General features: G+C 49.5%; 3 protein-coding genes across 5 annotated transcripts; 1 reads left to right on the top strand and 2 right to left on the bottom strand.

Moving 5' to 3' along the window:
- Positions 1–3: 3 nt before the first annotated feature.
- On the bottom strand, positions 4–4,974 carry ankrd22 (ankyrin repeat domain 22). 3 transcript variants are annotated; one of them, XM_084669477.1, is made up of 7 exons: positions 4,924–4,974; positions 2,931–2,978; positions 1,602–1,793; positions 1,095–1,202; positions 815–892; positions 484–582; positions 4–241 (listed from the first exon to the last, which is right to left on the bottom strand). In XM_084669477.1, the coding sequence occupies exons 2-7, from the start codon at positions 2,949–2,951 to the stop codon at positions 164–166; spliced, it is 576 nt and encodes a 191-aa protein (XP_084525603.1). In that variant the 5' UTR covers positions 2,952–2,978; positions 4,924–4,974; the 3' UTR covers positions 4–163. The 3 variants fall into 3 exon arrangements, with proteins under 3 accessions (XP_084525603.1, XP_084525604.1, XP_084525600.1); XM_084669478.1 differs by lacking the exon at positions 4,924–4,974 and adding an exon at positions 3,833–3,875; XM_084669474.1 differs by lacking the exon at positions 4,924–4,974 and having other exon boundaries at positions 2,931–3,518.
- Positions 3,996–15,005, top strand: stambpl1 (STAM binding protein-like 1). Its single transcript, XM_084669470.1, has 12 exons — positions 3,996–4,420; positions 4,529–4,606; positions 6,904–7,018; positions 8,102–8,319; positions 9,623–9,698; positions 10,168–10,263; positions 10,658–10,976; positions 11,286–11,410; positions 11,580–11,717; positions 12,743–12,855; positions 13,145–13,244; positions 13,427–15,005. The coding sequence occupies exons 3-12, from the start codon at positions 6,989–6,991 to the stop codon at positions 13,481–13,483; spliced, it is 1,272 nt and encodes a 423-aa protein (XP_084525596.1). The 5' UTR covers positions 3,996–4,420; positions 4,529–4,606; positions 6,904–6,988; the 3' UTR covers positions 13,484–15,005.
- A 679-nt stretch (positions 15,006–15,684) lies between these two features.
- On the bottom strand, positions 15,685–22,159 carry acta2 (actin alpha 2, smooth muscle). Its single transcript, XM_084669365.1, has 9 exons — positions 22,053–22,159; positions 20,223–20,398; positions 19,863–19,991; positions 18,562–18,672; positions 18,268–18,352; positions 17,895–18,056; positions 17,014–17,205; positions 16,619–16,800; positions 15,685–16,404 (listed from the first exon to the last, which is right to left on the bottom strand). Exons 2-9 carry the CDS (start codon positions 20,349–20,351, stop codon positions 16,261–16,263), a joined length of 1,134 nt encoding a protein of 377 aa, XP_084525491.1. The 5' UTR covers positions 20,352–20,398; positions 22,053–22,159; the 3' UTR covers positions 15,685–16,260.
- Positions 22,160–23,400: the final 1,241 nt, after the last annotated feature.

Below are 23,400 nucleotides of genomic sequence, written 5' to 3'. Positions count from 1 at the left end.
TGCTTTTTCAGAACATTTGTTTTTCATGATTTATTGAAACACCATATCATTCCTTCCAACAGTTACTTACATGTATGTACAAAAATAAAATATCAAAGCACCCATGTAGATATGTTCCAATGGTGGCCAGTGCCACCCCCTTGACTTCAGTCAGCGGTGGCCCTCAGTGGGGTTTCTTCAACATGGCGACTATCTTCTTGAAGTCCAACCTTCTGGCAATATCAAGAGGAGTTTCCTTGTTCTGGCCGAATAGAAACGTCAGACATGACCACCATACACAGTAGAAAAACACCATGGCTTCACCACAAGAACTGTCCTCGTAAGGACCAAAGGAGAAGCAAGACGTTCCACACCAAAGGGAGAAAGTGGAAGTTCATGACCTCGTCAGCTGGAACTATGAGGTTCGCCATTATGATCTCAAAACTGAAACGGTGTTGAGTGCTAGTTCCGCCGTCTCCTGCGAGTGGCTGCTGTCCTACTCACATGGTTCTGGATGGACGTGTCAGCCCTCTTCTCCAGGAGCAGGGGAACGAGGCGGTGACTCTTCCTCTGGCAGGCGTAGTGCAGAGCTGTGTTGCCTTTCTGAAACACACACACAGACAGGCACAGGTTAAATGGATGGTTGGATGATTGTTCTGACAGGTTTGTACGTCTGGTCAAAGTAAAGTACTGAAATTGTCCTTCGAGTACAGAACATCTCTTGTGTCTACAATAATGATGGGAGCAGCACTCACATCATTATTGTAGAGGACGAATCCATGTGTTGTACTCGCAGCTATTTTAGGAAAGGACAGGATCAGAATGCAGTACTCACATTATCCACAGCATCCACCTCCACTGCACTGCTGAGCACCAGGTTCAACAGACTGACATTCTTCTTCTGTTTTTGTACCTGTTAACACATAGAAAGTTCCAGACATACCTCCATTTGCAAATAGTAACATTCATACCGGGCAGGACATTTGCTAGCTACGAACTGAACAAATACCTTTTACCAAAGTTGAAGCATTTACATCATCAATCAGTAAATTGTCAAAGCGTGAGGTTTCAATCAGAAAGTCTTACAAATAGAAGGTATCCAATCAGAGTCATACCAGTATGAGGTATCCAATCAGCAGGATGGGCATGAGGATGGCAATCATCAGGTAGTCCAGGAGGGAGAAGGTCCTTCTGGCAGCATAATGGAGACATGTTCTGTTTTTCTAGAGGGAAAGGGGGAGGGGGGAGAGAGAGAGAAAGGGAAAGAGAGATCATAGACATTAGATAGAAATGGAGAAAGAAAATGTGAGATAATGAAAGACAAAAAAAGAGTAGAAAGAAAATGAGAGGGAATAAGAGAGAGAATGTGAGAGAAATGGTAACAAACAAAAGACAGTCCATGAATCATAGCCATACGTTCAAACCTCCAACCCAGGGGCTTCTTATAAACAAACAAGGACATGTGGCAGCATGATAAGTCTTTGTCACTCAAATAACATGCAACTGGAGTTACACAATGCTGTCATTCCCAGAGACATTTCCTGTTTCCCAGCTGTACTCAACACCAAAACCCAACCTTGTGTCCAGGCTAGCTCCTCTCAGTAGGACGAACCGAACCCTACCTTGTTCCTCAACGAAACTTCTGCGTTGTGGTCCAACAGGTACTTGACCACCCTGGTGTTGCCGCGGCGACAGGCGGCAATGATGGGCGTGTCTCCATAGTGACCGTCTTGAGCGTTGAGGTTCTTTTTGTCTTCGCTGAGGAGAAGGTACACCCTGTGGAGATCATCATCGTAGGCAGCCTGGCAGATGGGCTAGTGTGTGTGTGTGTGTGTGTGTGTGTGTGTGTGTGTGTGTGAGGGGGGTATAAACAAGAGGATATTGAGCTTTTTTTTTAAATCATAACCTCCAAGTATGTAGGAGAAATCATGCCAATCTCAGACAGATATGCAAAAAAACCTTTATACAGGCATTTTCTACATTTTATTTCCAGAACACACACGTGAGGCCTGTTTCCCCCACTACTGGAGCAAGACACAGCTGGCTCCTGATGGGCACTGCCTACATTGCAATGAACCGTCAAATTAAAGAGCTGCTTGTTCCAAGAAGAGGTCTAGAACAGGCCAAGAGAACGTTTGATGCTGAGGAATGCGGGGTTGGCTGAAAGTCCAGAGCAGCCCTCACCTTCTCCACCTCTTCTAACTAGACAGTCTGCCATGACAGTCTCTGTCATACTTTGTTGATCAATCAACCTGTTATTGTTCTTCCTCTGTATAAACAAAGATTGTTTTATAAGCTGTCATGAATGGACAGTCTACACGAATGAGAGGAGCAAATGGATAGTCAGTGATACTTAAGTAACTATAAGTCTAGTTTAACAGGTCTGCTAGCCCTCCAACCAGACAGCATGTGATAATAGAACAGGTCGTTCCAGTCAGCTGGTTTACACACTAGTCTAACCAGGTCACACCCATCAATATCCTACCTCAATCTACCTTTCACTCCTCAAAGCCTTAAATCCACCAATAAGGACCCTGACACACGCCTAGCTAACATTGGTGAACAACTAAATCACATTAGGACAATAAGAAGGACAGTACCTCAATACCAATAAGTTGACAAAAATGCCCAAATGTAACAGTTTGGAAACACTGTTGATGTCAAACTATTGTAGCAGCATTTTCATGTCAAACAAACGACAGGATGTTGCTTGTCAATGCTGTGATACATTGTATTGACACAACTCACGTCTTAATGTTTGTTTTAGGACTAGATCGTTGGATAGACTACCGTGGACCGCGTTGAAGCACGGGCTGCTATCATCTCTAATACCGCTTTGATTTAGCTACACGTCGAGAATAACATAGTCCAACTGTTGCCGTAACTCTAACCTGGACAACTGAAATATTGTTAGGAGATTTAAAAGTCTCCTAGTGAATAAGTGTACCTACCTCCGAATATACGATCCCCATGTCTCCACTTCTTCAATGACGTAGGCTCTCCAGAGAAAGGACACAAATGCGTGTTCAGAACAATCTGGGACTCCAGACACCTTGCTTTCAATAGTCAATTAAACTGTATTTATTTTAAAGACAGTAGAGAGACGAACAATAGCGAAGTGTCATCACTTCCTCTAAGGGCTTCAAAGATGATCCCTGCTTTTGCAATTTTGATCCGAAGTATAGAGTGTGGAATGTACGCGACTTTCAGTGGTGAGTCAACAATGTAATGGTGTAGGATCGTGTATTGTGACACAGCTATCCTGGCTGGTTGGCTATATGCAGTAGGCTACCTAATACGCGCGTTGTTATTCATCATTCGACTTTCCTGTTTGGATTGGGATAAATGGTTTAATTAACCTGAGTCTCCTACGAGTCCAACCAATCCGTGTGTGTTCCGGGGAGGGGTGGGGTCACATTTAATTTACTTTTATCCATTATGCATATGGAAACAAATAGATGTATTTTCTATTTTAATCACCATCTTTGTCGGGATTAGCAGCCGATGTAGGCTAAAATTGCCTTTCAGATAAATAATTCGTCCATGCCCCCGCGTAGTAGAGTTTGTGATTTTTTCCCCCACTGGCCTTGAATCTCGAGATTATGGTCCATGTGGCCAATCGTTCGAGAGCGCTCGGTTTTTAGTAGCCTACAAGCAGCCAGGGATGTAGTGGAGGCTAAACGCATGTAAACGCCGTTTATGCACCTCCCGAAATAGCGTTTATCCACCTCTAAATTGCGGAAATTGTGTTTATCCACCTCTAAATAGCGGTTATGCACGTTTACGCTCATCTAAATTCCCAGCGCCTTGTATTCTGTCGTTGGAATAATCCGAAATAACTACAAATACACACCATTTTCGGCGACCGTACGTTCGTTACTAGGTAAGCAAAATAGACGCGAACACACGTGAAAGCTCGTCTCGGGGAGGGGGGGGGGGGTCTCCGGGAATGTCACTCCAAACTTGACGACCCTGTAAATAAATAAATTATTTAAATTTAATAAATAGTTTAGCCCCTCTAATTTTACCACTACACCACTGCCTACAAGGCGCTGCGCGGCCGCCTTTTTATAAGGCCATATCTATAGCTGTTACGTGCAGCTGTACGTCATTATAAGTAATTATCAAATGAATTATACAGTGACACAAAGAACTACCGCTGTGTCAATGTCGTGGGGCATTCGTTCCTTTGTCCTGTAGTGCGCTGGATGTTTGAAGTGTATTCTCATCTCCGCCCCCTTCGAATGACACATCCCTTCATGGGGTCCACCGCTGCTGCTGACATTGTACAGTACACCGCCGATGCAGCAGCCGATCCGCGCACACTGACTTCACATTGAGCTCAGGATATCAATCTGACTCGCTTTAGCGCATCAGATTTGGGCCACGGCATTCAGCCATTTTATAACATTTTGAAACTTCATATCATTCATTTCTAAAGGTAGGCTATTCTATTTTCTTCGTGAAGGGGAGTGGATAGGTTGTTAAACTGGTTACGCACGATTTAGAAAGCTAACAAGCAGGTTGCTGCTCATGCTCCACTTTCTAGCATGCACCACATGTGACCGTGGCGGCGATGTGGAGTGGGCAAGGGGATCAGCCATTGGAGACCCGAGAGAATTACCTGGTGAGACCCAAATGTACATGTCTATAGTGTCCATTATTGATTGTTTTAATCGAATGGTGTGCGTTATTTAATTTACAATTTATTCATTCGTTTTATAGCCTAACAGGACGTAACGAGGTACTCGCTGATGAATTGATGCATTGGTTGTAAATCACTCTTCAGTGGTCAATAATAGGTCTGACAGGTCCAGTTCATTAGCATTCCCTCTCTAGCCAAGTTAACCCAGCAGTCATAAGGGAATACTTCGCAGTGATGATTTAGCCTCCTGTAGAGAATCTGGAGGAGATGCATTCCTTACGTTGTTACGATTTTCTCACCTTTAAAACTCGAGCTCTGATCTCCTGGCAGCAACACTTTCCAACAGGAAACGAAAAGCAGGAAGTTCCAGATTGCCATATTTATAACTTTAACAACTCAAATATTAAAATGTTGTGAGGAATAAAGTTCTGTATAGCCAATTAATAATCAGTCACTCAAGCTTGCCAGTGCTGAAAATGAGATTCACATTCAGATTTATTCTGCGAGCTCAGTCTATAGTCGGCTAATTGCAAAGTCATCATAGCAAATCGGTATAGAGCCGTACATGACTGTGAAAGGTGCAGCGTAAGATTACATACTCGTATACCGTTCTATACGCATAACAGCATCTCTTTTTTGTGTGATTGTATCTGTTCCATATATCACAGTGCTTACCTGACAGTATTGGTTTAATCTGGCAGTCTAAATAAATGACCGTTTATTTTTTATATGACTGTATTTCACTGACTGTTTTTGCTCTGACAGTGTCAAATGGAATGACTTTCTTTTTTATTTGACTATTTGATGGACTATCTGTTTTTACCCTGGTATTGTCTAGCTGAATGACTGTTTCTTTTTTGTATGACAATTTGACTGACTAAACCTCACCGAATGACTGTTCCTCTATACCAGTGTGCCTGACTAACATATTGACCCTGACTGACTGGTGCTTTTTGTTGTTGGTTTCTCTTCATTTCCATTGTAAATACCATCTGAGTGGGTTTACTTTCTCCCAGCCTCAGTCATCACTGATGATGAGTCAGCACCGCTTAGCAGCGGCTCTAGCTTGTCCGGGCGTCAGAACTATTCTGTCAGTTTGTTGCCCTGGTGCTCAGCAGAAACATGTTGAATGTCCATCTGTCTGAACATGATGTCCAGGGCTGGGGGAGGAGCCAGCAGCTTGGCCAGCCAACAATAAGTGCCAGCCAGTGACTTAAGAACTGAAGAGAAACACTGGAGAAAACACTTCCACAGAACACCCTGAGGATCTTTGTAGATCATTTACAGGGCTCTGTCAACGTTTTGAAGGGTTTACCACCGGTTTGATAGTGTAGGAAAGGCTTACTTTGGCCGAGACATGAAGTGAAACTTTGTTTTTTCTTTGTTGACCCAACCTGTCTCTGTTGTCTTCTCATTCAGACTGCTGCCCTTTCCTAACCGTGTGGAACGGTGTTCACATTAACATGCTCGGTCAGCAGAGCCCTCGCTCTTTCACATCCAGCAGCACTCAATACCTCCAGTCACCTGGGTCCAGTGTGTTCCCTCACAACCTCATTCTCTGGTCCTTAGTAACAGCACACCAAGCGTTGCCATGGCAGCTGTATACTGTCGTGCCATTGACCGGAGCACTTTCACACAGTAAGGTGGCTAATCGGTTCCAGGGTCTGTTCTGCCCTGGCGGAGAGGTTGTGGACATGTGTGGGAAAACCGACTCTGGGTCAGTGGTGGAGAGCGGAGCCACAGGAACACCCAAACCCACCATGCAGGCAGCAAGCCTGCACACAAGCACACACACACTTAAGTTGCCACACACGCGCTCATGTGTCAATGGACACTAACTCACGTGCACACACACAGCTCACCCAAGAATGAGTTCTCAGATGCAGACTTGCACATGAGTCACCCGGCGTTGCTGCTTGGTTACAAGCTGTCATAGCAACTGTAGCACATTTCTTGGAGGCCACAAGGCATTGGCTATTAGAAAAAAACATGTTAGAATTAAATGTACTCTTTTTTTATTTTTTTGCGAATTCCCAGAAATTGTGAGAAAAGCCTGTTTATCTGCAATTAAAAACACATACCCAGTCAACCTGACAAAGGGAGGGGGGGAAGGGAAAGCAAAGAGAAAGACCTAAATAAAAACCAGATTCAAGAGAAAGGAGGATTGATGGATGGAAAGACAAAAAAACAAGAGGATTGAAGGGTTTATTAACCTCCAGGTCACCATCATCAGCACCCTCTGTGTCTACCCTCACACCCCCCACCCCCCCCTCCTGCAGTGAAGGATCATGGGAGGTGGCAGATGGACGAGAGTTGTGTGGGCAGAGCAAAGCCTGTGAGCGACCAGAGAAGACCACACACACCATGGACTACGGCTTCAGTTTCAACACGCTGGTGAGGCTTGTGTGTGTGTGTGTGTGTGTGATGTTGGGCCGATTCAGCGTGCAGAATCTGTAATGGCTGTTTTCTGCAATCTGCTGAAAGATCAGATCTGTGATCCTTTCAGAGATGTGAAAGGGGTTGGAAAGCTGGAGTTGGGAGAGGGGGTGAGGAGAGAGTGAGACAGAGGAGGAGGCAGGGTGGAGGGAGTTGGAGCTTGGGGATGAGACGAGGAGATGGGGGGATGAGAGGAGGAGGTGGGGGATGAGAGGAGGAGGTGGGGGATGAGAGGAGGAGGTGGGGGATGAGAGGAGGAGGTGGGGGATGAGAGGAGGAGGTGGGGGATGAGAGGAGGAGGTGGGGGATGAGAGGAGGTGGGGGATGAGAGGAGGAGGGGGATGAGAGGAGGTGGGGGATGAGAGGAGGAGGTGGGGGATGAGAGGAGGTGGAGGGGGATGAGAAGAGAAGGGGGACAGAGACAGCTTCCTCTCACTCACTTTTTTTTTTAAAAGTTTCCCAACAGCTGCTGCTCTGTCCCTCCCTCCCTGCCTCCCTCCTACCCATCCCTCCATTCAGCCTCATCCCCCCATCCTGGGGTGCAAGGGAACGTGGGAGGCAGGGAGCGGATGTCAGCCTCTCCACTCCTCCTCTTCTCTTTATGAATAGAGGAGCGGGGGACAAGAGAGGGGCTATCTCTCTTTACACACACACACTCATTTACACACACACACACACACACACACACACAGACACACACATTCACCACACAAACACAGCTCCTTCTCAGGCACAGAGAGCGAGGGAGGGAGAGAGAGTGAGAGTCACTTCCGCCTGTTAGGCTGTTGGTGCCAAAGGCTTCCTCAGTCTCTGTAAGTCATCATCCATGGCACCACACTGGCCCACTGTGAGCCATAAAATGGGGTCGAATGCAGAAAAATAGACTTGTGGAGTGCCTCATCAACTAGTCCCCGCTAGTCTTGGTTCTCCCACACACACAGACATGGACACACACACACACTCCAGTCTTGTAAACACGTCAGATTGCCATGGTCTGCGGTGTCCCCAAGCTCTGACCCCCGACCCTTCCCCCGTCCGCAGAAGAAGCTGGCGGCCGAGCCGGACTACACGGACGTGAGCCTGGCGGCGGTGGAGCGCGTGCGGGCTCTCAGCAAGATGGGCTGCAGCGTGGAGATCAACGAGGAGATCGCCCCCCGCCGCTACTTCCGCTCCGGGGTGGAGATGGAGCGCATGGCGGCTGTGTACCTGGAGGAGGGCAGCCTGGAGAACGCCTACGTCCTCTACAACAAGTTCATCACGTGAGAGACACACTATCACCCATAGCGGTCCAGTACACATACCAGACCAGTATACTGTACCAGTAGATACACCAGACCAACGCCAAAATATTGACTGTACCAGACCAGTACATGTATACTGTTAAGGCGTGTCAAACTGGGTAGTGGAGAATGATACAAGGTTAAATACCGGACCAAGTTATTTGAAGTTTAAGAAATTATGCACTCACAATGAAAAAAAACACACCAGGGTGTTCTTAGTCTAGAACATCCTGGTGTTCTGAGTCACAGAATAGATCAGACGAAGGCCTTCGTTGAGAAAGGGGTCGTGACAGAGATCAGAGAGAGTTCTGCCCAGTCCAAGTTCTGTCTCCCTGTCCTTGGGAGGGAGGTCTGTGATAGGTGATGAAGACCATGGGGTGGTAATGTGGTTATCCAATTAAATGTCCAGGGCGTTCATGGTGGCACTTGGTGGGCAGTCCAAGGATCTGATGATGTTCAGAGAGGGAGGGGGGCAGACAAGACCCACAGGTCTGATGTAATCAAGGGGGGGTTCTCCAGGGAAGGGAGTAGATCACCCCAAGGTCCTGATGATGTGCGAGATGGTGGGAGCTCCAGGGAAAGAAGGGGTGGGGGGGGGTTGTGTCTCCAAGAGTAGGGGGGGCAGACCACTCCTAGGTCTGAGGATGTATAAGGGCAGGTGAGGACAGGGGGCATACAGTGAGAAGGGGGGAGGGGGGCAGGGTCACCAGGGGAATGGGGCCTTAGGACAGAGGTAGCATATTCAAAGGTAGCCAGACCGGCTGGTCTGATTCATCCTGAAGCAGAGAAGAGTTACAGTCCCAGCATGACCTTATCCCTCATTTTGACACTCTGCTCTCAAAAGCTGAGGAGCCCCATTGTGCTCGCACCAGTCACCGAGCGTCACTAACTCCACTCCCAGAAAGTTTGCCTGACATTGGCATTCTTGCCCACACACCAAAGTGACATTCTAGCACGATACTTACTATAAGTATCTTATGTACTTACTATACTGATACATTTCAGCACAACCTTACTTTTCACAGACACATGTTGCCTGATCCCATCTGTTCTTTAATAAATCAATTGATCACAATTGGATATATGTTTTAGTATAAAGCATTACACATTTGACATACTTGAGGTAGTGATTGGTATAGCAGCATCGATTAGCAGTATAGTCATCGTTCCTTCACAATACCAGAGCAAAGAAGTTTAGGACATACAACCAAATAGTCACGCCAGGACGCTCCAGCTCATAAGCCGGGCTATGCTCATGCTGTCTGTCTGTCTGTGTGTCCAGACTGTTTGTGGAGAAGCTTCCAGCCCACAGGGACTACCAGCAGTGCAGTGTCCCAGAGAAGCAGGTCATCATGAAGGTAGGACCCCAACCACCCCCCCTCCCCCTTCGTCCCTGCCCCGAACCCAGTGAGAACCTCTCCCTAGCCCAGGGAGTACCCCTCCCTAACCCAGGAAGAACCTCTCCCTAACCCAGTGAGAACCTCCCCCTAACCCAGGGAGAACCCCTCCCTAACGCAGGAAGAACCTCTCCCTAACCCAGGAAGAACCTCTCCCTAACCCAGGAAGAACCTCTCCCTAACCCAAACCCTGCCTAATCCTCAGCCCTTCCCCTCCACACTCCCGCCCTGCTTTTTATAGAGACCGCCCATAGTGCTGATCTAAGACTCAAGCTCTCTGTCAGACAAAAATGGGCATGCGTGTGTGTTTGGAGGGGGGGGGGGTGGAGGGGGTGTGTGGAGGGGCCACAACTGGTACAAAATGCTGTGAATTTGAGTTGCAGAAATTGAGTGTGACGTGTCATAACTTCCTGGTTTCACGCCATTGCAGAAATTACAGGAAGTGGCGTTCCCCAGGAAGGACCAGCTGAAGAAGCTTCTACATGAGAAGTACAACAGAGAACACACGGAGTACCTGAGGAGCCAGGTTAGCACACCACTGGCTACATGGGGTGCACTCGGTTTGCACTACATTGCAACACAAGTAGAGAAATTGGTACAAGAGAACGTTCTGTGACAGTCCACCCCAATCAGCTTAGTGTCTGGCTAGCCTGACTGACAGCTCTATTTCTGGCTCTAAGCCCTGAGGCAGAGATGCAGAAAGACAGACAGGTTGACAGACAGACAGATGGTGAGACTCGTACTGGACCAAAGAGAGAGACAGGACACACCCACCTTGTATTAGCTGTGTGTTGGAACAGCTCACGTGTTTCTAAACGGACGTCGTCCCGAACGAGTTGTGACGCTTCTCAGTTGGAGAACCCCCGCGACAGCACCCCTCAAAATTGTCCAATCACGCGTCTCCAACGATGTGTCTCCAGAGCCAGGCAGTGGTGGCGGAGGGGTGCGGCCAGCAGCTCCAGCGCCTCTCCCTATTGGAGGAGGAGAGGCAGCGCGTGGCGCAGCTCCGCCGGATGCAGCTGGAGTCGGAACAGTTCCGCCACTTCGAGGACCAGCTGCGGCGCCAGGAGCTGGCCAATCGCAGGGAGGAGGCGTCCTCCAAGCTGCCTGAGCAGACGGACGGGTCGTGCCTGTCGAAGCAGGCCGCCAAGAACCACGTCCGAGCCCTCCCCAACCCTGACAGGAACAAGCCGCCGCCGCCCAGCGCCAAAGCTGCCGGCACGCCGGCCACCGTCCACAGTGAGTGGTTGGGGTCATCCAGGGGTCGCGGGCTACGGGGGGGGGGGGGGGGAGGGGTCAGGTGGACACGGGATGCTAGCCCAGATTTGGAGGCCAGAGAGTGGATCTTGTGTTGTGTGAAATCCTGATAGCTGATTGGAGCAGGGAGCTGAGGGAAGTGAAATGTTGGGCCTCACGACACAAGGCAGCGACGTGTTGGATCCTGGTTTGAAACATGTGTGTGCGTGTGTTTCTGTGTGTGTCTCGTGTGTGGGTGCGTGCATGTGTTTGTGTGCGCGTCTGTGTGTGTGCGCGTGTGTGTGTGTGCAGCCCAGCGTGTGGAGGGGCTGAGGAGAGTGGTCCTCTCCAGAGACCTGACCTACCGCTTCCTCCTGCTGGCCGACAGCAACACGGCCCGCGGCATCGAGACCTGCGGCGTGCTCTGTGGGAAACTGGTAGGGCATGATCACACCGACACGCCCGACTGAACACGTGACCTTCTGAGAAACGTGAACATACCGGAAGACCTTATGAACACATGGCCTGGTGAACGCGTGAAAAGCTTGTCAAATGAACGTGCTAGGTCAACCAACATCAACATTACATTAACCTCCCTCCCTCCAGACCCATAATGAGTTTGTGCTGACCCACGTGGTGGTCCCTAAACAGTCGGCCGGGCCGGACTACTGTGACATGGAGAACGTTGAGGAGCTCTTCAGCTTCCAGGACCATCACAACCTGCTCACTCTGGGCTGGATCCACGTGAGGGCATACACAGTCACTCTCACACACACACACAGTCACTCTCACACACACACACACAGTCACTCTCACACACACACACAGTCACTCTCACACACACACACAGTCACTCTCACACACGCACACAGTCACTCTCACACACGCACACACACACACACACACAGTCACTCTCACACACGCACACACACACACACAGTCACTCTCACACACACACACAGTCACTCTCACACACGCACACAGTCACTCTCACACACGCACACACACACACACACACAGTCACTCTCACACACGCACACACACACACACAGTCACTCTCACACACACACACAGTCACTCTCACACACGCACACAGTCACTATCACACATGCACACAGTCACTATCACACATGCACACAGTAACTCTTACACACACACACAGTCACACACACACACACACACACAGTCACTCTCACGCACACAGTCACTCTTACACACGCACACACACACAGTCACTCTCACACACACGCACACACAGTCACTCTCACACACACGCACACACAGTCACTCTCACACGCACACACACACAGTCACTCTCACACGCACACACACACAGTCACTCTCACACACGCACACACAGTCACTCTCACACGCACGCACATACAGTCACTCTCACATACACACACGCACACTCACTCTATTTCTCATACGCTGTCTCTGTCTTTCAACCAACAACAAATTAAGTTGATAGTCTACTCTGGCTGTGTTGTGTGTGTTTGTGTGTGCGGAGACAAAGTGCAAGGTTGAGTAATAACAGTAAAGTGACCCTATTGTAATCCTCCTCCAATAATGACATAATCAGATATCCCCATGGAAACCAGGGATGGAGAAGCATGTTCTAGTTATTCAGCCTACAGTTCATCAGAAGCAAAGGCTAAAGGGATCCCTGATAATATGCCAGAGAGAGAGACTGAGGGGGAGAAAGTGAGTGATGAGTGATGCATGAAGAGCACAGATGTAACATGTTTATACGTGCCCCCCTCCCCCAGACCCACCCCACCCAGACAGCCTTCCTGTCCAGTGTGGACCTGCACACACACTGCTCCTACCAGCTCATGCTGCCGGAAGCCATCGCCATCGTCTGCGCCCCCAAACACAACGAGTACGGCTCGCCCTCTTCTACTCTCTTTCTCTTTCTCTCTCTCTCTCTAACTCTCTCTATCTCTCTCTCTCTGTCTCTCTCTCTGAAATGATCTCACTCTTTGTCATCTCTTCTACTCACTGTCTCCTCTTACTCTCTCTCACCCTCTTTCTTTTCTCAAATTCTTTCTCTTCTCTGTAAGTCTCCTTCAGCCTTCAGGAAGGGTGTGGTTTATTTTGGGTGTCTCATCTGATACTATTCAGTACAACTGTCTGTCCCTCTCTGATGTGTGTGTGTGTGTGTGTGTCAGTACGGGGGTGTTCAGGCTCACAGGCCCAGGCATGGGGGAGGTGGGAGGCTGCAGGATGAAAGGCTTTCACCCCCACTCCAAGGACCCTCCCCTCTTCACCGTGAGTAACTCTACACCCCCCCCCCCCCCCCTCAGAGCACTGTGACCGATTTCAGGGTGTTAACATCTACACTGGTGTTGTCTCAATGTCTTCTTCCAACTATGTGTTTGTTATAGTGTGTGTGTGTGTGTGTGTTTCTTTCCTGGGTTCATGGTTGTTCATCCAGCCTCTTTGTGTTGCAGCATTGTAAGCACGTGGTGTTGAAGGACTACAAGACCACAGTGCTGGACCTCAGGTGACAGAGAGGAGACCCCACCACACCCCACCCTCACCTCCGCACCATGAACCCTCACCCCCCCCCCCTCACAGCCTGACGCCAACATGAGCCCAACCCTCCCCTGCCACATCGCAGAGTGGAAATGTTTGTTTACATGACGGCATTTGTACTTTTATTTATTTCTGTGAAGACGTTACTGTAAACGGAGAGGGCCTGTTGAACGCTGGAGTGTCGTGAACGTGGACAGTGGAGCTGTGAACTTTGTTGACGTTTATTGTTGTTTTAATGCTGCTGCTGTTGTTGTTTTTCATCCTGCTTGTTTATGCGATGGCCTTTCGATGAGGAAGGACCAGTTGACAAAGGCCTTACAGCACAAGGCCTGAAATGTCTCAGAGATGGTGTGCGTGTGCGTGTGTGTGTGTGTGTATATGTGTGCTTGCGCAGACGTGTGTGTGTGTGTGTGTGTGTGTGTGTAAAGACTTATCTTGCTGAGCCAGGTTTGGTGAACATTTGAAGTAATATGAGAAACTCACTGCTTGAATTCTGATGACAACTTTGTGGCTACTGGTTTAGGAAGTTGCTTTTGTGTTTTGTGATAGTGTTTGACATCTACCTGGTAAACGCATTGGCCACTTGGATGTCACTGTCTTTAAAGTTTTTAACAATGTGTGTCGCAAGTGGTGATTTGGACCTAACATATCCCTTCACCTAGAGAGGTGGTCTGTCTGGGGAAGCTCAACCAAACAGGACCTAACGTATCCCTCCGCCTAGAGGTTGTTCTACTGTCTGGAGAAGCCCTACCAAAGTGCTCTGAGAATATCAGTCAAACAAAGACACCGTAGACGCCTTATCTTTTCTCCTATATTGTCCTATCCTATATCCTCCTCTCCTTTACCCTTTTTCTGTGAGGGGTACCAAGTTTCAGGGTGAGTTCTCTAAAGCTCCGAGGCACAAGGATCATTTGAAGTATTTTGGCAATAGACAAAGTCTGTCTTATTTTTCTATCTCATGCTGATTCTATACCCAGGTGGTCATGTCTCAGGAGCTGTGGGTGTCTCAAAGCTCCTTCCCAGCTAGTCCAGAGCTCTCCAACCCTCTTTCTGGGCTCCCCCAACCCTCATTTAGTGCACACCCTTCTAACAGCTGCTGGGAGTCAGATTAGTTACAGTCTGAGGAAATAATAACCCCTAGTGGACTGTTAGCTGTCCAGGGATGGGGAGCTCCACCATTGTTCATCTCCGTCGGCAGCTGAGGCAGGAAGAGCCCTTCCCCGAGGTTCCGTCACCGCTGACAGCCTTCACAGGGTCCACTGGAGAGCGAGGGGGCGTCCGTACCCATGTGCTTCAGGGACTGCACTGTCTCTGCTCCGTCAAAGCCCATGTCCCACTGCGTGGCTACGAGCTTGAAGCAAACGCGTATGTTCTTGTGGCTTCGTGCGTGTGCGCGTGTGTGTGGACTGTCGGCCGTGACCCTTGAGCCTGTATGTGAAGGACACGCCCCTCTTTTACACTGCCGGTTTACTAATAAAACTGCTACTGATCCGTCCTGTGTCTGTGGACTGTCTGTTGTACACACCCAACACCTGATATACCCTGTACCATGTGGATGGGCCTCCTAATACGCACAACACCCTTCCATGTCTAGTGGAGATCTGGTGGATGTCATGTTTGCCTGACTCATCACACTCCTATGTGGATCTGTGGACGGGCCTATGTGTCTGGATCAAGTATCAGCTATTGAGGAAGCAGCTCGAGAGATACCAGCTGGAGCAGAACCAGCTATGGGAAATGGCAGACCGGAGATACCAACTTTAGAGAGAGCAGCTCTACAGATGCCAGCTCTCGAGGAGCCAGAGATACTAGCAAATTAGAGATAGCAGAGCTGTAGAGATCAAATAACATGTTAGTTGTCTGGCCCTTGCGCGAGCAGTGTCTCAGAAGGCCAGTCCTGTCAGTGTCATTCATAGACCCAGAGGAAGCCGGTTTGACATGTTTAAAAGGCCTCGTAGAAACCAAGAATGCGGAATGAGGTTGAAGAACGGAGACAAGGCTGAGATCCAGTTCATCAGCAATCCAGAACACGGAGGGGTGACATCGCGCGTCAGAAATGGGAGCCCTGCCAATCCCGTTTAGTCCATGACGTGCCACACATCTGTCTCAGACTTAGCATTGAGCTGATTCTGATTGGACTGAGATTGAAAATGAGGACACAGTGGAGACATGGTGAGCCTTGTATGAGAGCTTTATTCTGTCCTGGGGTGTTCACCTTCAAATCCACACAAACAGTTGTGTAGCAATACATGGTAGCTGGCCTCTATCATATTACAGCAGACAAGGATGTAGTTAAACAGGCTGACCACTAGAGGGCTCTTATCCCTTATCATCTGACTCCACATGCAGACACACCCAGGAAACGTCCCCCGAACATTTAGTACTGTAACCAGCTGCACATTCAAGCTTTATTCATTCGTAATAAACAACAACAACCATTAATAAACAATACAACAACAACCAGCATTCTCTCGGGGAGGTGGGCAGTGCAAAGACAGGAAGGAGGGGGAGGTCAGGGGGTGGGGGTGGGGGGGCGGTTGGCTGGCTGGGGAGAGGGGAGGGGGGGGGTCAGAGGGGGGAAGAGGAGGTAGCGAGGGCAGGGGCACCACTTTCACAGTTTACAGGCAACAGAGCTAAACAGAACAGAGCTTGGACTGGAAGGGGTGGAGGGGAGAGGGGAAGGTGAGGGTGACAGTGGCCCAGGCTGGGAAGGGGTGGTGGGGCGGGGTGAGGGCGAGGAGGGGGGTGTCTAGAAGCACTTGCGATGGACGATGCTGGGGCCCGCCTCGTCGTACTCCTGCTTGCTGATCCACATCTGCTGGAAGGTGGACAGGGAGGCCAGGATGGAGCCTCCGATCCAGACAGAGTACTTCCTCTCTGGGGGGGCGATGATCTGGGTGACATGGGGTGGTGGGGGGGGGGGGTTAGTGCTGGAGGTGAACTGCAGAATCAAGATGTGGAATGTTGTGTGTGTTTATGTGTGGTCTTGTTTCACTACCATTTTGATGGGCCTCACAACTTTTATGTTAGATTCGAAAGTGAGTAAATGGTCGGGCCACAATAGGATTAAAAAACACATCTGAGTGTGTGTGTGTGTGTAACCTCACCTTGATCTTCATGGTGCTGGGCGCCAAGGCGGTGATCTCCTTCTGCATGCGGTCGGCAATGCCGGGGTACATGGTGGTACCTCCAGACAGGACGTTGTTGGCGTACAAGTCCTTACGGATGTCAATGTCACACTTCATGATGCTGTTGTAGGTGGTTTCATGGATACCAGCAGACTCCATACCTGGATGGGGATGTGTGTGTGTGGACAGAGATAAGTAACAGAGACAGTAGATCACAGATCTGGATTGACAAGCCTGTTGTGACTCACACAATTTAAAGAGATAGAAAGGAGAAGAGAAAGGATGGCCAGAAGAGAAAGGGAGGAAGATGCCTGGGGAGAGGGGGAAACATGGGTAGAAGGTTCTGGAGAAAGAGAGAGAGAGAGATGTCTCACCGATGAAGGAGGGCTGGAACAGGGTTTCGGGGCAGCGGAAACGCTCGTTGCCGATGGTGATGACCTGTCCGTCAGGAAGCTCGTAGCTCTTCTCCAGCGAGGAGGAGGTGGCCGCGGTCGCCATCTCGTTCTCAAAGTCCAACGCCACGTAGCACAGCTTCTCCTTGATGTCACGGACAATTTCTCTCTCGGCTGGACGGGGGACACAAGGAAAGAGAGTTTGAGAATGAGAGGAGAGAAAGAATGAGAGAAAGGAGTTCTAAAAAGTATTTTGTGTGTGGCATGACTAACTGGTGTCTTCACAGGCCTCCCTACTGCATTTCAGATTACATACATTTGTAACATTTGTAAGACTCCAACACAGAACAACATCTCCCTACCATGCAGAGTCGATTGGGGTCAAATTAAATGAGACAGTAGACTGACTGGAATCCCATATATGTTGTAAATAAGGTCCTATCCCAGCAACATTGACTGGAATCCCATGTGTACGATACATGAGGTCCTATCAGAATCCTCTATGACAAAGACCCTGTCCAGTGTGCATGGTGTATTAGATCCTGCCCAGTGTGCATGGTGTATTAGATCCTGCCCAGTGTGCATGGTGTATTAGATCCTGCCCAGTGTGCATGGCGTATTAGATCCTGCCCAGTGTGCATGGTGTATTAGATCCTGCCCAGTGTGCATGGTGTATTAGATCCTGCCCAGTGTGCATGGCGTATTAGATCCTGCCCAGTGTTCATGGTGTATTAGATCCTGCCCAGTGTTCATGGTGTATTAGATCCTGCCCAGTGTGCATGGTGTATTAGATCCTGCCCAGTGTGCATGGTGTATTAGATCCCATCCCATGTGTAGGGTGTGTGAGGCCCTGTCTCATCCACCTGTGGTGACAAAGGAGTATCCTCGCTCGGTCAGGATCTTCATGAGGTAGTCGGTGAGGTCGCGGCCCGCCAGGTCCAACCTCATGATGGCGTGCGGCAGGGCATAGCCCTCATAGATGGGCACGTTGTGGGTCACGCCGTCACCGGAGTCCAGCACGATACCTGGACAGGAAGAGGAGGGTTGTGGGTTTGATTCCAGTTGCTGTGGTGTGCCTGAGAGGCACGCGTCGTTTGTTGTGAAGAGTCACTGTTTTGGGTGTGATCGTCTTTAAAGTGGAATGCAACCATACTGTCAGTCTGGTTTAATAAGATGAGGTGAGTTAACCCGATTGGTCAGTTTGGAGGAGGCTGAGTGATTGACAGGTGGACTGACCTGTTGTGCGTCCTGAGGCGTAGAGGGAGAGCACAGCCTGGATAGCTACATACATGGCAGGGACGTTGAAGGTTTCAAACATAATCTGGAACAGAAACACATATGATTAAGTATACGGATGAATCACTTCAATTTGATAAATAGTTTGCACAATGTTACCCAGAGGTTTCTTTGTGTTTCTGGTGAACAATGTGAGTTTCAGTGACTTTGAGTGTGTAGGTAAAATGAATGTGTACTGCTTCCACATTGTGCAGGTGTGTGTGTGTGCTGGTCTATGAATGTGTGTGTGTGTACCTGGGTCATCTTCTCCCTGTTGGCTTTGGGGTTGAGAGGGGCCTCAGTGAGCAGGGTGGGGTGCTCCTCGGGGGCCACGCGGAGCTCGTTGTAGAAGGAATGATGCCAGATCTACCAATCAGATCACACACAGAGGCACAACCGCCAATCACATCACTCCAAGAGACACAAAGGCCAATCGGATCCCTCACAGAGATGCCAACCTCCAATCAGATCACACAACGAGACACCAACCAGCCATCAGGTCGGACACAACCACCCGTCAGACATCACAAAACAATAATGTATTAATAGAGATGAGAAGGACGAGGACATGAAGTACATAATGGTGACGACGAACAAGAAGAAGACAGAAGAAGACAGTCACGACAATGAAGAGGGAGATAGTGGTGGTGTCGGCGGAGCCATCGTGGAGTCTGTGTGGGAGGACAACGAGACCATCTGCGGTGTGCACCTGCTGGCCGCTGACAGTATGTGGCGACCAGGCTGCCCCAGTCATCCGGCACTCTGACAGCATGAGTCACACCTGAGTCACGTGGGGTCAGAGCGAGCGTGTGGGAGGTCGCGAGGAGCTGTGGTGCTGAGATACTGTATGGTGGAGCCTGTTTGGAACCTTCTCATACACGCCAGAACATTTGTGACTGGCGAGCGGAGCTACGCTGTGCGTCTAGAATTCTGTAAACACAGCATTTTGGATGACCACGGATGTCCTCTTGGCATCGTGATGATGCTTACGTCCAACCTCCAGATTTAGTGATCCGGGTTCAATGCTCAGGAGGACACTTAAACACCTGTGTCTGCAGACACTAAACACAGCCACGTATCATGTAGATCTAAGCTGTGATCTGTTAGTATATTCTAGCTCTGGAAATAGACCCACAATTTCCACAGGGTCTCCCAGCCCGAGACACAGTGACCAGGGGTGGCTATGGAAGCTATTTCTGGTCACATGATGGAATCTAGGTCAGTATATGGAATGCCATGTTATTGTAATGTGTGTCCCAGTACTCCACAAGGACTGACTGGACTAACAGACTCAATGTTACAATAGATCGTCCGTTGTACTTTCCACATGCACCATATGTGATTCACTTTGAATTAAAGCTGAATGAATGCAACTTAAATGTAACATGTTTTGTCAAATGTTATCGTAGTACTGTCATACTTCAGGAGACCATAACCATTCCTACGGATGGTCTACCTGTGCGTTCACAGCAGGCTTTGACTGAGGAGTGTGGGTGATTGCTCCCTCAGGGTCAGTTAGCGCGTTAGCTCTGTCAGCGAGGGCATACGTGTCATACCTTCTCCATGTCATCCCAGTTGGTGATGATGCCGTGCTCGATGGGGTACTTCAGGGTCAGGATACCTCTCTTGCTCTGGGCCTCGTCTCCCACATAGCTGTCCTTCTGGCCCATGCCCACCATCACTCCCTGGGGCACGGAGAGACAGAGTCAGCATGCACACACACACACATATATACACACAATAACACATAAAGAGTCACCAAAATAACGAAAAACAATCTGACATCTATGAAAGTAAAAAAAATATAAAGAAAATATAATAATGAATATCCAAAATTGGACATGGAATCTTTCACTCAGCCAATCAAAGTCTATTTATGCCACGCGTGTCCCCACGGGGGACCAATGGGGCTTCACCTGATGTCTGGGCCGGCCAACGATGGAGGGGAAGACGGCCCTGGGGGCGTCGTCTCCGGCGAAGCCCGCCTTGCACAGGCCGGAGCCATTGTCACACACCAGAGCGGTGCTCTCCTCGTCGTCACACATGGTCACTTCTCAGCTGGGCCTTCCTTCCTCCCTCTGGACAACAGTCACTGCAGAGGGACAGACCGTCACTGGTGTGTTTGCGTGGGGGGGGGGGGGGGGGTGGAGGCTGGGTGTGGGGTCAAAGTGTGTGTAAAAATTGCTTTTGCAAGCAAGTATGCATGTGTGTGTGTCTTTCTGTGTGAGCGTGTGTGTGTGCGTGCATGTTTGTTTATCAGTAGTAGTAGTGACCACACCCAGGTAGACTGACTGGAATCTAAATATGGTCCTGTTACACATCTTCAAACTTAAGACCATTCAGAACTACATGGCAACTATAACTCAACTTAAATGGGGGGGAAAAGTTTGGAAATGTTTTGGATTTCTGGGGGTTTCTGCATAACACAAATAGCTACAAATTGCAGATATCATTTCATCACATTGTTTTCAGAATAAAACACCTATGGATGAGAAACTCTCTAGTAGCATCCTCTGTCCGTCTCCCTACCCCCCCCCCCTTCTTCTCCCCTCCTTTCTTCCTCCCCTCCTCCTCTCCCCTTCTACAACTGCACTCTCGCTCATGAATGAGCACTGCACCCTGGGAAAACTTCCTAATTAGGAAATGATGCAGAGTCATGTCTGTCTTTGGTCAGTACAAACGCTCCCTCCCTCTCTAGCCTCCTCTGTTCCTCTCCCTCACCCTCCCGCACCCACTCTCCTTTTCTCCCTCACCCTGCCTGTCGGAGAGGAAGAAAAACAGAGAGACGAAGTTTGGATTGGGGGAGAGGGCGGCATCTAGAAGGACCATATTTAGTCATGAACTTCAGGAACATCTTTTTTCTCTCTGCGGAGGGGCTCAGAGACTGAGTCAGTCTGAATTCTGACAGCAAAACATTTGGATCTCCTCCTATCTCCTCTCACACAGCCCAACTCAGCAGCATGCAGCCTGCCTCCTGCCCCCCTGGTCTGCACCTCAAACTCCATCTTTAGCGGGGAAAGACTCCACAACGTTCAAGTCAAGAAATAACAAACTGAAACTCCAAGGTAGTTTGCAGTTCAGTTGGAACAAGCGTCACGATTCCATGGAATGTCACAAATCAGTGTTAACCACAACCTGACCAAGGCTTTTGTACAGCAGTCCTGAATGAATCAAATCCACAAGGACCAATAAACACACGAGTCAGCTCCAACAGAGGATCTTGACATTACATTTACTGCATCCCCCCAACAACAAACGACACACACATCTCCACCTCATCCCTTAATCCTGCTGAGCAAGCGACTCAGTCTACTGGCTTAGCATGTACACGAGAGCTTCGACTACTGATGCCAAGCAACACTCTGAGAATTAGCACTCTCTCTCTTTTGCCACCTCTCTTTCTCTCTCTTTCACTCACACACACTCACAGACACATAATCTGCTGTATTAGCCGGGTCAAACCTGGACTAATGAATCTAGCTCTGAACACATGACCTCTGCAGCGCTGAATTAGATAAATAGATTAACCGATGAGCAGATTACCGATGAGCAGGTGAGAGTAAACCACAGATTAAAGCAGGTGAGAGGAGCTATTGGTTGGACAGCCGCCCCCAAAAAACACAAAGAAGACAGGAGTGGAGGAGAGGGAGAGGGGAAGACAAGAGAGGAGAGGAGAAGAGAGGCGAGGGGGAGGAGAGGGTGTTGCAGGAGAGGAGCAGAGGGAGGAGGTTGTGAGGACCACTTACCCTGACAGTGCTAGGCGGGGGGTTTGCCGTGTGGAGATGGAGAGTGGCCCCTCTTTGGCCTCGGTGGCGTTTATGTAGGCCCCTGGCCCCCCCTACCCCTCCCTCCCCCTCCCCCAGCCCAAACATGGAGTCCTCTCAGCTCCCCTCCCGCCCGCTGTCCTCAGCTGCAGCCTTATAGGGCTGGACCCACAGGAACCGGCCAATCCCTGGGCTGCCGTGCGCACCCAAGGCTCCATCATTCACAGCATTCCTGGGGCCGTTTTTCTCTGAAAGGCTGGCGATCTCCCTATCCTGGAGCATGAACACACACACACACAAGAAATAGTAGCCTGCCATGGAGGCATGAGTGGTCCATAGGTGCACACACAAAGGGAACTTACATAAAGCCACACACATACATACAAACACACACACAATCCTGCCATGGAGGTCTGCGTGGTTCACAGGTGCACACACAAGGGCACACACACACACTCAGGGCAGCATCACTGCGTGAGAAAGGAGTCCCTTTCATACATACTACATGTACGTATGATTATATTTATATTATATATTATATTTCCTGTAAAATGATTCTATTACTCATTCGTGTTGTTAACAGATTATTACATTATGTAGGGAAAGTAACTTCTAAAAACCTTGAAGTCTAAGGCCTTTGTTTACCAGTCTAGACCTCCCAGTGTAGTTGTGTCCTGCTGTCTTAAAAGGAGTCTGTCTGTGTGTATGTGTGAGAGACAGTGGGTTTGTGTGTGTGTGTGTGTGTGTGTGTGTTTTACTTGCTCAGGAAGGTGGTGAAGTCAGTGAGTAGAAAAGTTGAGTTGATGTTTGGATGTGTGTGGTGACAGAGACCTTCAACAGCTGGCCACTGTCACCAGCTGAGGTCACCGGCGGCCACAGCACAGCCAGCTGATGTTGGGGCTGGGGCTAAGGCTGGGGTTGGAGGTTGAGGCTGGGGTTAGAGGCTGAGGGAGGGACTTATGCTGGGGTGGAAGGCTGAGGTTGGGGCTGGGGCTGGAAGATGAGGCTGGAGCTAGGGCTGGCACTAAGGCTGGGATTGGAGGCTGGGGTTGAATGTGGGGTTGAAGATGTGGATGAAGCGGGGATGAGGCTGGGTCTGGCCGGGTCCGCAGCTGGTCCTGACACGGGGGCTGGGACAGGCCTCTCTGACCTCCGAGGATTGTGGGATACGTAGCGTAAACTGGTGAGCTCATGCTTGGAGTGGATTGTAGTCTCTGTGGTGTCTGAGGTCTGTCCTCGCCTCCCTGACCAGACGTGCTGCTACACTGCCATATCAGGAGGAGAGAGGGACCAGGAAGAGAGAGGGGAGGGGGGTGGTGAGAAGAAAGAC

Source organism: Hypomesus nipponensis, chromosome 13, assembly GCF_054491055.1.
Source record: "Hypomesus nipponensis isolate SF chromosome 13, ASM5449105v1, whole genome shotgun sequence".
Lineage (NCBI taxonomy): Eukaryota > Metazoa > Chordata > Actinopteri > Osmeriformes > Osmeridae > Hypomesus > Hypomesus nipponensis.
The sequence above is the reverse complement of the archived record's forward strand: the minus strand, read 5'-3'. Positions and strand labels throughout refer to the sequence as shown.